This window comes from Lipotes vexillifer, unplaced genomic scaffold, assembly GCF_000442215.2.
Source record: "Lipotes vexillifer unplaced genomic scaffold, Lipotes_vexillifer_v1.1 scaffold139, whole genome shotgun sequence".
NCBI classification, from domain to species: Eukaryota; Metazoa; Chordata; class Mammalia; order Artiodactyla; family Lipotidae; genus Lipotes; species Lipotes vexillifer.
Genome location: NW_006793370.1, coordinates 1011851 through 1024572, shown reverse-complemented (window position 1 = coordinate 1024572; position 12722 = coordinate 1011851). Strand labels below are relative to the sequence as shown.

Genomic DNA, 12722 nt, shown 5'->3' with positions numbered 1-12722 from the left:
TTATTCACCGTAATCCTCACCTGTACTTTGTGCAGAGATGCTCATAATGTAGGATTCCATGTAGCCATGTGAAAAAAAGATTTTTTTCAGATACTTTTACGGGTTCAGTGTCTCATTCTCAGTGCCAAGATTCAACACTTCTAAGATCTCTGTTCTGATTTTTCTCTGGTTTTAAAGGAATAACTATTTTTTTAAACTTTTTATTTTGAACTAACTTTCTTTTTAAACAGTCAAAATGTGAATCTATTTTCTTTCCTGGAAGTACTCTGATTTCCTAGAAGAAACAGATTATAGAATTCGGTGAATCACTTAGGAAAATGGCTTGACAGTTTGAAGCAAACCTTGTGTAACTTTTACGAAACACCTCCCATCCGTTTGTCAGGTAGAATTTCCCAAGCATGTTCTTTTTTAGATTCCGTTGATTCCTTTTTTAGGCAAGCATAACAGTAATAAGGCATTCTTCCACGTTGTGAAAGCTGTTCTCTCTTTTCCTTTTTAATTGAAGGATCAAGTATTCACACAGGGAGATATCTGCCACATTCAATCATCATCCAGACCTTGGGGGGAAACCTCGGTTGACATTCACATTGCCACACTGGACTGGAAAAAACAAACAAATATGTTTGGAGCATCTATATTCACTATGCGTGTTATTTTTATGACACACCAAAGCATTGTTGTTTAATTCTTACAGTAAACAGAATTCTTCAACGTACATAGAGATACCTTGTATTAAATGTACATCGTATTGTACTTGTATTGAATTTCCTTGGTTATATATGACAATCTGTTGGGCACCTTAGGAAATACAATTTGACATAACCTGATGAAGAGGCACACAGATATGTATCCCAGTGGATGTGCTTTATGGACAATTACGATTCAGCTTCCCTGTGAAAATTAAACACCTTAAAAATTCTACCACTATGGAAGGAGAAAGGTGATAAACTTCAAACTGCTTATGATAGAGAACCAGTGGGAATTAAGTATCCATTTTGTGGATTATCCACTGAAGAACTGAATTTGTAGAACTGGATTAAATAACCCGATACCACATAGCATACTATTGTTTTTTTTTTATAGCTATCTTAACTGATTATTAGCACAAGAGGATAAGCAAGAGAAAAGCACGAAAGATACAATACGGTGCGATATAATAATTCCCTGTAATTTTTTATGTTGTATATTTTTCTTTTGCCTCTATTTTCTTTCCTCTCTCTACTCTCCTGCACTCAGCCCTGCATCCTACAAGGCTGACCTTTACTCACAGCATCAATGGGCTTCCTCTCTCTCTGGCTTCCTATTGGTTTGTCCCTGGGCAGCAGCAGCAAGAGTTGAAAGAGTCAGAGGAGGGCTTCCCTGGTGGCGCAGTGGTTGGGAGTCTGCCTGTCGATGCAGGGCACGCGGGTTCGTGCCCCGGTCCGGGAGGATCCCGCATGCCGCGGAGCGGCTGGGCCCGTGAGCCGTGGCCGCTGAGCCTGCGCGTCGGAGCCTGTGCTCCGCAGCGGGAGAGGCCGCAGCGGTGAGAGGCACGCGTACCGCAAAAAGAAAAAAAAAAAAGAAAGAGTCAGAGGAGAAGGGAGTCTCAGAACTTTCTGCCAGGCTCTGGGCTCCAGGGCTGCCTTTCTCCACTAAAGGCTACAGCTCCTATCCAGTGGTCCTTCCCTGTCACTGCAGCCCTTTTTCCAGCTTTCTGAATCAGTTTTCATCCTTTCCCCTGCAAATTTAAGGATACTTACTGGCTCCTAGGAGTCCTGACAATTTCTAACCGGGGATGCGTTATTATCACTTGGTGCTTTCCATTAACTCTACCCATATCCTTGTACATAGATCCTTCACTGAACTATCCTCATTTGTTCATTTGAGTTTCCATCAGGTTCCTACTGAGACCCCGACTCATGTCTAAATCTCATTTAATTCACAGTTAACACACACAATTTGGGGGGCTGGATGCAGAGTAAAGGTAAAATACTTCCTTTCATTCTGAGACTGGAAAAAGGAAATAAGTAAACAAACAAAAATTCTATTTTGTTGCACTTCGTTTTGGCACATTAGACATTTTTAAAGCAAATAAAGAGGGCTGTGCTCAAAAGTTCTAGTTGCAGATTGTTTATCTAATACTCCTGTGATATTTCATTTTTAAATAGTAATCAACTTACTGATATCTCATTGAAAGATTTCAATTTATTATTATGAAATCTTTGTTATAACTAATCAAACAATGGTGTATGAAATTTTTCCTCTTAACGAGGTAACTCCCAGTGCAAAGTCAGTTTAAAGATCTGTTTCTCAAATAAACCTTATTCCCTAACGAACCTGGACTAGGTTAGCATCTGCCTTCCCTCCCCCACCCCCCATGTTTTTTTCTATTCCCTCTGATTCTCCTTTAATCAACTTTACATACACATAATGCACTTAGTCTGTCTTTTCACTTAGATTGAAAGCTTTCTGAAGGCAGGTACCAAAGCTGTTTTGATCATGTAACACAATGCCTGGCACATAGTAGGTCCTCCATAAATATTTTCTGATGAATCAGATCATGCTAGTAGGTTACCAAAATCCAAAGCCACTAAATCCAGTATATTTTTTTCAAAAATTATTTTATAGTATTTAGTAAGTTAGCTGTGTTTTTGCACTGTACTCTCTGGGCTTGATTGGAGTAGGGGAGGAATCTTATGTAAAGACTTAGCAAACACATATAAGAAACTGCTAGGTGGTAGGATGAATGGATAAAGAAGATGTGGTACATATATACAATGGAATATTTCTCAGCCATAAAAAGGAACGAAATTGGGTCATTTGTAGAGACGTGGATGGATCTAGAGACTGTCATACAGAGTGAAGCAAGTCAGAAAGAGTAAAAGAAACACCGTATGCTAACCCATATATATGAAATCTAAAAAAGAAGAAAAAAATGGTTCTGACGAACCTAGGGGTAAGACGGGAATAAAGACACAGACCTACTAGAGAATGGACTTGAGGATATGGGGAAGGGGAAGGGGAAGCTGTGACAAAGTGAGAGAGCGGCATGGACATATGTACACTACCAAACGTAAAATAGATAGCTAGTGGGAAGCAGCCGCACGGCACAGGGAGATCAGCTTGGTGGTTTGTGACCACCTAGAGGGGTGGGATAGGAAGGGTGGGAGGGAGGGAGACACAAAAGGGAAGAGATATGGGAACATATGTATATGTATAACTGATTCACTTTGTTATAAAGCAGAAATTAACACACCATTGTAAAGCAATTATACTCCAATAAAGATGTTAAAAAAAAAAAAAAAACGATGCAAAAAATGCATAAATATGATTTTATTAATTCAAAGTAGAAAACACACAAAACTTAATTGCTTTGTTTAGGGATGCATTCTTAGGTAGAAAAGCAAGAAAGTGGTTCTTAAAGTCAATCTAGTTGTCTGTGGCGGCGGGGAAGGGTTGGAATCATGAAGGACTCATAAGACATTTGCAGGGTACTGGCAATATTCTATTTTTTAATCTTGGCGATGGTTATAGGAGTTTTGCTTTTTAACTTGTTTTAAAAATATAACACATTTTACGCACTTCTCTATATTATGTTTTGTTACATAATTTTTTAAAGATAGGAAAAAAAAATAGATCCACAGAAGCTGGCGAGTATCCTGTTTGGTGCCCTGTGGAGTCTGAATGCATCAGTGTCAACCATCACGGCCAAGTTAGCAAACCTCTCTCAAACCTGTTTTTCTCATCTGTAAAGGAAAAGTGAAACTCTTTCTGCTTTCATGGATATTTCCTGAGGACTAAGGTATCTGATTAAAACATAAATACAGTTGTTATTTTTTCAGCATCAACTTCCCCTGCCTTTCAAGTATTTGCCTCTTCTGTCATGCTTCCCTTCACGACAGTTTTTGTTTTCTATTTTAGTTAAATGTTGTTTTTGGAGATAATTCTAGATTTACATGCAGTTGTAAGAAATAATGCAAAGAGAGCCCATGTGTACTTTGTCCAGTTTCCCCTAATGGCCAACATCTTCCAAAGCTATAGTACACTAGTGCAACGAAAATTTTGACACTGATACAGTCAAGATACAAAACAGGCCCATAAATTTCATTTTTAATCCTCAAATGAAAATCAATCCCTTTTAAACCATTAGTATAGAGGCAAGCTATTTCTTCGGTAGCAGGTTTTTATGAGTTTTTTTATTGGGAATTTCACAGTCCATCTCTGACAGAGATAGATACCTCTCTCTTCGACTAGTGATGTTGTTATACCATGTTTAGTCTAACACATCCCAGTCCTAAGCTCATGTTTGTTTTATTAAAAAAGAGAAAGTACAGTTGACCCTTGAGCAATAAGGGTGATGTGATAGAAAATCCACGTGCAGTCCTCCCTCAGCATCCATGAGGGATTGGCAGGACCAACTGCAGGTACCAAAATCCGCAGGTGCTCAGATCCCCGTAGTCAGCCCTCCCTACCTGCGGTTCTGCATCTGTGGAATCAACCAACCTCAGAATGTGTAGTTTTGTATTTATTGAAAAAAATCCACATATAAGTGGACACATGCAGTTCAAACCCATGTTGTTCAAAGGTCAGCTATATATAAAAGTGTTAAAGATATTTCTCTTAGAATATGCCATGCACTACTGCTGAAATGTGGCATTTCCACATCCCTGCCTGGGTTACAACTAGTTACGATACATTCAGGAAAATGTGGCTTTAAAAATTATTAATATTATTTTTTCTTTTTGATATTTTCATCTGTCCTACTTTTCCCTACCTCCGTGCTCTTCCCTACGCCAGTATTATACATGTCATTCTAGGTTAATTTTTCTAAATAAGACTTTCATTATGCCCCTAGTCAGTACATAAAAGCATCAATGATTCTCTTGTGCATCATAAAATCCCAGCTTGTTGGAGCAGCATTCAGGCCCTAACTCCCTTTGAATCCTTATTTTCTATTAGACTTTAACCAATTACAGCAACAACAAGAAAATACTGGTCTATTCAGGATATCTTCACTATACCTTGCACTTGCTTCCTTCCACACATCGGTAAATATCATTTCCCTACCAGGGGCATCTTCCTGAGTCATTGCCTTTTCACCTTGTACCATTTATGGAAGAACCTATGGAAGATGCAGCTTCCTTGAAGGGAAGACTTGACTGCTCTGAAAAGCTTTTAGTACTCGCTTTAGCCAGAGTGATTGTTCCCTGCTAGAAGCTTCTGTACTTACTGTCTATACCATTTGTTGGGCATAAAGGTTTTGTGGTGCTTATCACTCATCTAACTCTTGGATTGTTATTTAGTTAGACCTGTGTTTAGCCCTTTTCTTACTTCCATAAAGGTAGATACTATTTCTTATTCTTTCTGTGCCCCAAAGCACCAAGCATAGTACCCTTCAGTTAGTTGACTTTCAATAAATATATGTTAATTTTTTCATTAGGCTCATCCTCATTGCTTTCAGGGCTAGAGCATGTTCATCAGTTCTTAATTTGAGTGGAATTCCTGCATATTTTAGAAGAGGAAATTAGGCTGGAAATGGATAACAGGAGTAGTGGCAGCGGTGGGATGAGATTGCCAGATCCCACCGCTGAATTTATCCTTGCATGACTTTGGGAAGTGGCTCAGCCTCTCTAAGACTGCATTCCCTCATCTCCATAACAAGGCAAATAGCAGTTCTAACTTCTTGGTGTTGTCAGGGTTAACAGAAATAATTCATATTAAGCATGCCGCCTGTTGTCCGACTCAAAGTAAGTGTTCAGTACATTTTTTCATAATTGTTTTATAATTTCAAAAATACTTGCATGGCATTTTAAGAACTTAGCATTTTACTTTTCCCAAAGCTATCCGTACATGTCCTGTGTTCTAGTCAAAGAAAGAAAGTGTCTTCTTAGGCTATGTTTAAAATGTCCACTAGATTATATTCACTAGTTTTTGTACCTCACTTTGGGAATCTGAGGTCAATAAAAATTGTTGTGTTAAGAGATATTTTAGACTTATTACTTAATGTTTGTTTTGAGAACTGAATTATACAGTGTTTCATATCATACTAATATATTATTTATATCAAGACATTGGCTAATAAAAACAAGCTATGAAATTTGCTTGCCTGTCCTGATAAGAAATGGAGTGTTCTTTTCAAATGGTATCTCTTATTGTCCACAAATTTACCAGGAAATTTGACTTTGTGTCCTTAATTCAAGATTTTATAGTTAATGGCCTTGCCCAAATCAGATCAGAGGAAACGCCTTGTCTTAGGCTCTTTCGGGGGAGGGGGGCACAGGTGGATTCCAGCTCTAAACCACAATAGTATCCCACTTTGGTCTGACCTTAGATTCGGTGATTGGCTGGTAAGACCTGGACCAAAAGGCAGAAAACCCGGAGAGGTCAACACCGCTAGTCTGTTTCATCCTCACAACATGCTTGTGGTGGCCCCAGCTTCCCGGTTCTGGGACAGGAAACTCATCTTGCTAGTACCGGCAAAGACCAGATTGATCACTGATTGCATGTGAAGTGATCAGATATGTGTTTTGAAAACTGCCCCTCTGACTGTATTATCAAGAATAAATTTTGTGTGAGTATGAATAATGCATCAAAACACTTAGGTGGCCATAATTCTTAGGTACGAAATGGTGGCAGAATGGACTAGATGGCCATGGATATAGAGATGGGGAAAGATCAATTTGGGATGTAAGGTCTACAGGACTGAGGATGGAGTTGGTGTGGTGGATGAAATTGAGAAGAGTGTCCAAAATGACTTAAAAGGCGAACTGTATTTATCCAGTGCACACTGGTTCTATAATGGATCTTTTAGCCCTATAAATCTTTTAGCATCCTACACATACTGTTGAATATTGGTCACCTAAGAAAGCTGGGTAACTGTGTGTGTGTGTGTGTGTGTGTGTGTGTGTGTGTGTGTGTGTGTGTGTGGAGTGTGAGATCTCACCCGCCCTGAGTCTGGACTTCAGTCTCATCCACTCCTTATGCATCATGAATTGTAAAAAAGTGAGCAGTTGAATTAACTTTCACAAATGTCTCTTAATTTCATTCTCAGCTCATTTGCCATGTGCTCATCTTACTCTGAGCTCTTCTCTCAGTAACTGTCTATTATTTCTTTATCCAAAGTTCTAAATGTCATGGTCATAGTTTCTCAGCAGAGCTTGCTAGGGGCTGACTTGTTAGAGTCAAGTAGACAAAACAAAGAAGTTACTTTTGAGAGCCTGTCACTGAGGGAGAGTGGAGAACTCAAAAAGGAGACACTAGACTTGAGGAAGTGTAGCCACTGAGTGAAGTTAAGGGGAAGAGCTGGGTAAGTATCCTCTGTCTCCTCAGTCCAGTCCTGGAGGGTGTCATTGAATTAGCGAATACAGTCTCTGATGTCTGTTTGAATCATCACAGAATGATTCAGTTATATTCATTATTGTCTGTGTGAAACTATAGGAAAGTGTGTAGTGCTTGCTGGAAAGATTTCCTCCAAAAATGGTTAAGATTTTTAAGTTTGTGCTTCAGGGATGAGATTGAGTTATAATGAAAATTAACTCCTATAAAATATCTCATTTCCCATTATGTCAGATAAAGGAGATATTATGCACATAATCCCAGCAGAAAAGAAGTTCTCCGTTCCCCAATTACGTAAGAAAAGGGACATATTGATTTGGGTACTTTCTGTTTCAATGTTGAAAAGCAGATCAAGAAGATAGAGTTTCAGGAGTCTTAAAATTTCTTTAAGAGCTTGTGCAACATGTGATTTGCACATAAGTGCAATAACATAGGTGATTTGCACATTGTGTGCCCATCACATACAGTGATTGCTTAGCAGAGTGCCTGGCATAGAGTAATTTCTTGTCTTTATTATTATATTATTAGTGTGATTTTATCTATTTTTCTTCTCTTAAATTTTCCATGTGCTACTTGGTTTCTCACTATGTACCTCTCATTTCTTAGCTTTAATTCATTTGTGCTTTGGTGTGTCAAGTATTAAATGGCATTAAAGTAAATACTCTCTATAAGTACTCTTTGAGTTACCATAGATGGTCACATTAGAATAAAGAAGAACAGATGCTGGCAGCTGCACTTTTTTGTGGAGCCAGAGTGGTACCTGATAGTAATATGAAGACACTTTCTCAAAAATTTGGGGAATAAGGGAAGTGGACCTGCTTTCGGAAAGAGACATGGTACAGAGTTATCTTCAGAAAGGAAAATGGGTCAAAGCACTAGCTTTTAAAAGTATAAGCTCATTTAAATTTTAAAAAGCTTTCATCCTAAAGGATGTATTGATCAAGATCTAATTGGTCAAGTAGAAAATGCATTAGGTATTCAAGACAGACGATATTTAATATTGTACAAGGGGTTGGTTACAAGAGCATTGGAAGGACTGGAAGGAAAAAAAAAAAGAGAGAGAAGGAGGTGGATACCAGAAGAACAAAAAGCGTGACTGCCAGCAAGGTGCTTAGTTTCCTGGGCGGGAGCTGAGCTGTGGGCCCGCTGCTGGATCTGCTGATTTGAAATGGATGCTTGAACCATCAAGAGCCACCGAGATTCCGCTACTGAAGAAGCTGCAGATGCGGAAGAGGAGATTGTGATGTGTCCAGACTGCGTGGTGTGGCCCCTGCTTGGCTGTGTAGTGACTGTCAGCAAAGGCCTCTGCTCTTGGAACTGGAAGCTGGATGTTTTCTTTCTTCCTGCTTCTGCCCTTCTAGCAATGCCTCCTCTTGGTGAAACTTACTAGAAATTCAACCAGCAAGAGAGCTACAAATGTAATGTGCTGGCTGTTGGGCTCAGTGCACAGAGCAGACTAGAAGTGTGGGTGTAGAGCTGTGATCAGACGACTTAGATGAATAAGCAGCTGAGCTATTCAGCCGCCATGCCCACTCTACTCTTCTACCTTCTATTACTTTCCACTACTGTTGATAATCGCCGCATGCTTCCACCCCAAATGATACTACTCTGCTTTGGACAGATGAAGATGCTCTTACCCTCTGTCACTGTAGTCATATCCCCTTTCAGTTTAGATACAACCCCCATGGATATTCTACAACTTAAAAACTAAACTATAAACTAAAACCCACGAACTTTTAAAATATAAATCAATAGGGAAAAGGAGGAGGGAAAATTACTTATTATATACAAATCTCTATGTAATAAGCACGAAATAAAAAATAACGTCTACAGTTCTTGTTTCTATAACTAGTTAAGGCCATAGTTGATATTTACAACGTCTTCCCCTTGCTCTCAGCCAGTTGCCCATCTGTTTGGGATTCTTGCCCTAGCGATGCAACTAAATGTGTACTACTAAAAGGTCTGTGTCCTTAGTGGTTGTGGCTTAAGTTACTTTAGACTTTTAAAAGTTACATGTTCGGACCTGGTCAGACAAAGGGATGTCCTTGGGAAAGTCCAGAATGTCAGCATGCGGAAGGAAGCTAATTTCTCCTCCCACGTAGTAATTTTTTCTTTGCCTGTTGATCTAGTTGCACGAGGATCCCAAATTGCCAGGTATCAATAATATTCTCAGTTTCTAATGTACTGGTACCTTGGTGATGCCCCATGATATAAGTATGCCTCTTTGTGAGTAGAGAAAGCATGAATAGTTTGTGTAGCATAATGAAATATAATAGTGAGAGGTAATACGCTGACTACCTTCTCTTGAGTCCAACATTTTCTCACTATAGAAAAACCAGCATCAAATACAGGTTCCTTGTTCAAAGCAGATGCAGCATCCTATAGGAACCCCAGATCCACAGGGTGTTATCTCTCAGCTTGGGCTGTGAGGTAGGCTTCCAGAGGCCATTTTGGCAATCTCCCAGACTATGGGTTGATGAGGTATATTGTAAGATGGATAACTTCCATAGTTATAGTTAGTTCACTTCCTCCTTCTTTTGCTGTAAACTGATTTCTTAATCAAAAGCAGCATTGTGAGAGAGATCCTGACAACAAGCACAGCATTCCATAAGCTCACAGACGATGGAGCTGCCAGACCACTGTGAACAGGTTCCAGAAGTGAGCTCCTCTCTCCTTCCCAGGAGAGAGGGATGCTTGCAGAAAGTCTCCTGGTATAATGATTCCCAGAGCGAAGCTGTCCCTAATATGATGACAGATGAAGGTTTGATCTACTTTCAGGACATTCACAAGACCAGATCTGCTGTTCATAAGGCTGAGAGTCAGGCACCCTGGAAGCCATCTCTCAGGGACTCTCTTGATGACCTTTGATTTTGCTAGAGTCTTTGTTTCAAAACTCACTCCTTCTTTTCCTGTTGTCTTGAATTTTCACTCTGTATTGGATGCTGGCATTTTATTCCTATGCTGCATATACATTAATGTATTCATCCAGTCAATAGTTTTTAAGTACCTACTATGTTTTAGTCATAGTGCTAAGCTCTAGAAATACACAGGTGAGGAAGAGTCAAGATTGCCTTGGGGACGCTGTAGCCCATTGGCAATGTCAGCCAATTAAATAAGGAATAATGATACTAATAATGTGAGAAGTGGGAAAGTAAATACTATGATGAAGATGTGCTGTGCGCTAGTGGAGAGGCACCCAACATCTGTCCTCAGGGAAGGCTGTCTGACAGATGAACAGTTAAGTCCTCAAGGACACACCCAGGAGGGCACTGTGAAATTAATTTTAGTTTGAAAGAGGTTCTAATTTAGCATGCAAGCAAAGTTCTGTTTCCCCCAGTATAATGTTTAATGAGTTTGGGGATGCTGTATTTCCAGTGAACAGAGATCCCTAACTTCCTTTTAATGCATGTTTGGATGCAATAAATCAAATGATTATATTAGCCATATAAATGATTATATTAGCCATTCAGTCTCTCAAATCTCTGTTAGTTGATTTCATGAAAATGCACATAAGTTCTGAAATAAATTTAAGTTGATCATTAAATCTAGCAAATCATAGTTTCTCTAACCCATTCATGAGTGTCTCACAAATGTAATCCGTGCAAATTGCCAAGGCTTTCTGTTTAGGTGATTCAGTGTTGTAATTGAGAGCATGGGCTCTGGAGCCAGACCGCCTAGATTCAAATCCTTACTCCGAAACCTGCGAGCTTTGTGACCTTGAGCAAGTGACCTAAGCTATCTGTGCCTGATTTTCCTCATCTATGAAATGGTGATAATAATACTGCCTTTATTATAGTAGTGCTGTGAGGAGAGAGTTTAAAAGGAGGATGCTCTTGGAACAATGCCTGACGCATCCTGAGTCACACACAATGCATTACCCAACAAGGTCATTGGACTTCTAAAGCACATCTATTAGGATATCATTTTAGAAAGCAATACAAATTATAAAGGTACTTAATTTATTCATTTTTTATATGGAACACCAATGACAGCAGTTAACGTGATGCAATAGAAAGATTCCTCTACTGGGACTCCTGGGTTCTATTTGTGTCTCTGTACTAATTAGCTTAACATTTTGATATTCAAGAGTTTAAAGCCGGTTTTATCCTTTGGAAGGAGACAGGGTTTAGACTAAGGGAGAGACTGATTCCACGGAATTAGAAATCATATCAAGAAGTGCTTGCTTCTTTTAAGACATTCTTTGCTGTTGTCTAACAATCATACTAAAAGGCAATTATTATCTTCCCAGGTGTCATCACAAGTTACGGACTATATCTAGATGGTATATTAATTCACAATTCCTCAGAACTCAGCTGTCATGCTTCTGGATTCGCTCCTTGGAGCTTACATTCCTTCAGAGTCCAAGCCTGCACAGCCAAAGGTTGTACTCTGGGCCCACTGGTGAGTGTGTGAATTTACATTCTGGAAATGTATTAAATGTCAGATGACAATGAATAGGCAACTCTGCACAGCTAGCCTTTCAAGTTGGATGGGAGAGTTTCTTTTTATAAAATTTCAATTAAGGGTTAGTAGGATTTTATATTCAACATAAATTTCAAGACTGCACATAGGTCTAGTGAAGGACAGAATGTACATTTTACTGAAATTTCAAACGGTAAGTTGACCAGCTGAGCAGGCATACGTGCAATTTTGCCTAATTTAGTGACAGAGTTAAAGTGGATATTCTTCTTCCAAGTAATGAACTTGACCACTTGAGTAAGTTTATGATTAAAAAGTGAAAATAATTAAAAGCGCATCACTGCCACAATATGTCAACACTGCTTCCCAGCAAGTATGTTAATCAATTAAAAGATTGTTTGCCTCATCCATTAGAATAATATATTTTAATTTCATGAGCGTGATATATTAATAAGAACAGTATTTAAAATTACATTAATATCAGCTTTTGATATCCACATTTCAGAAATCTGTATCTACCTATATTTCATTTGTAGTTGAAAGATAGACAGAATTGTGCTTTTTATTACTGGTATAATTTTCAAAACCCAATTGATTGTACGTAATTGTCATAGACCAGTATGACATTCTTTAGTTTCAAAACATAACATTTGACTCTTGTGCATATTTCTTGATTGATTAGATTTAGCTTCTTTTAAGGGAAATGCTCATTCATTTTAGATATTTTTTGGCAGTCTTTCCTAATGGCCTATCATTTTAATGCATTTTGTCTTCATTGAAGAGTGTATTCTATAAATATTATCTTGAAAAACAGCTCTACCATTTAATTTTTTGCTTCCTTATTTTTGCTCACACCTCCCATTTCGCTTCAGAGATTGGTTGCTTTCCAAGCTGCTAACATCATCTATCAGTGGAGCTGAGCTGTAGTCTTTATTGCCATTAAGTATTTTATAGCCTGGACCCCTCTGATTGTTACTTACTCTTAAAAG

The 12722-nt window shown here is 38.8% G+C and overlaps 1 protein-coding gene across 1 annotated transcript in view; it reads left to right on the top strand.

Annotated features, from left to right (window-relative positions):
• The window catches only part of USH2A (usherin), a 773469-nt gene that overhangs the window by 401188 nt on the left and 359559 nt on the right, over window positions 1-12722 (top strand). Inside the window, exon 35 of the mRNA XM_007466317.1 lies at window positions 11564-11715. Within this exon, the coding sequence (XP_007466379.1) occupies window positions 11564-11715 (152 nt within the window). The remainder of the gene's footprint in view (window positions 1-11563; window positions 11716-12722) is intronic.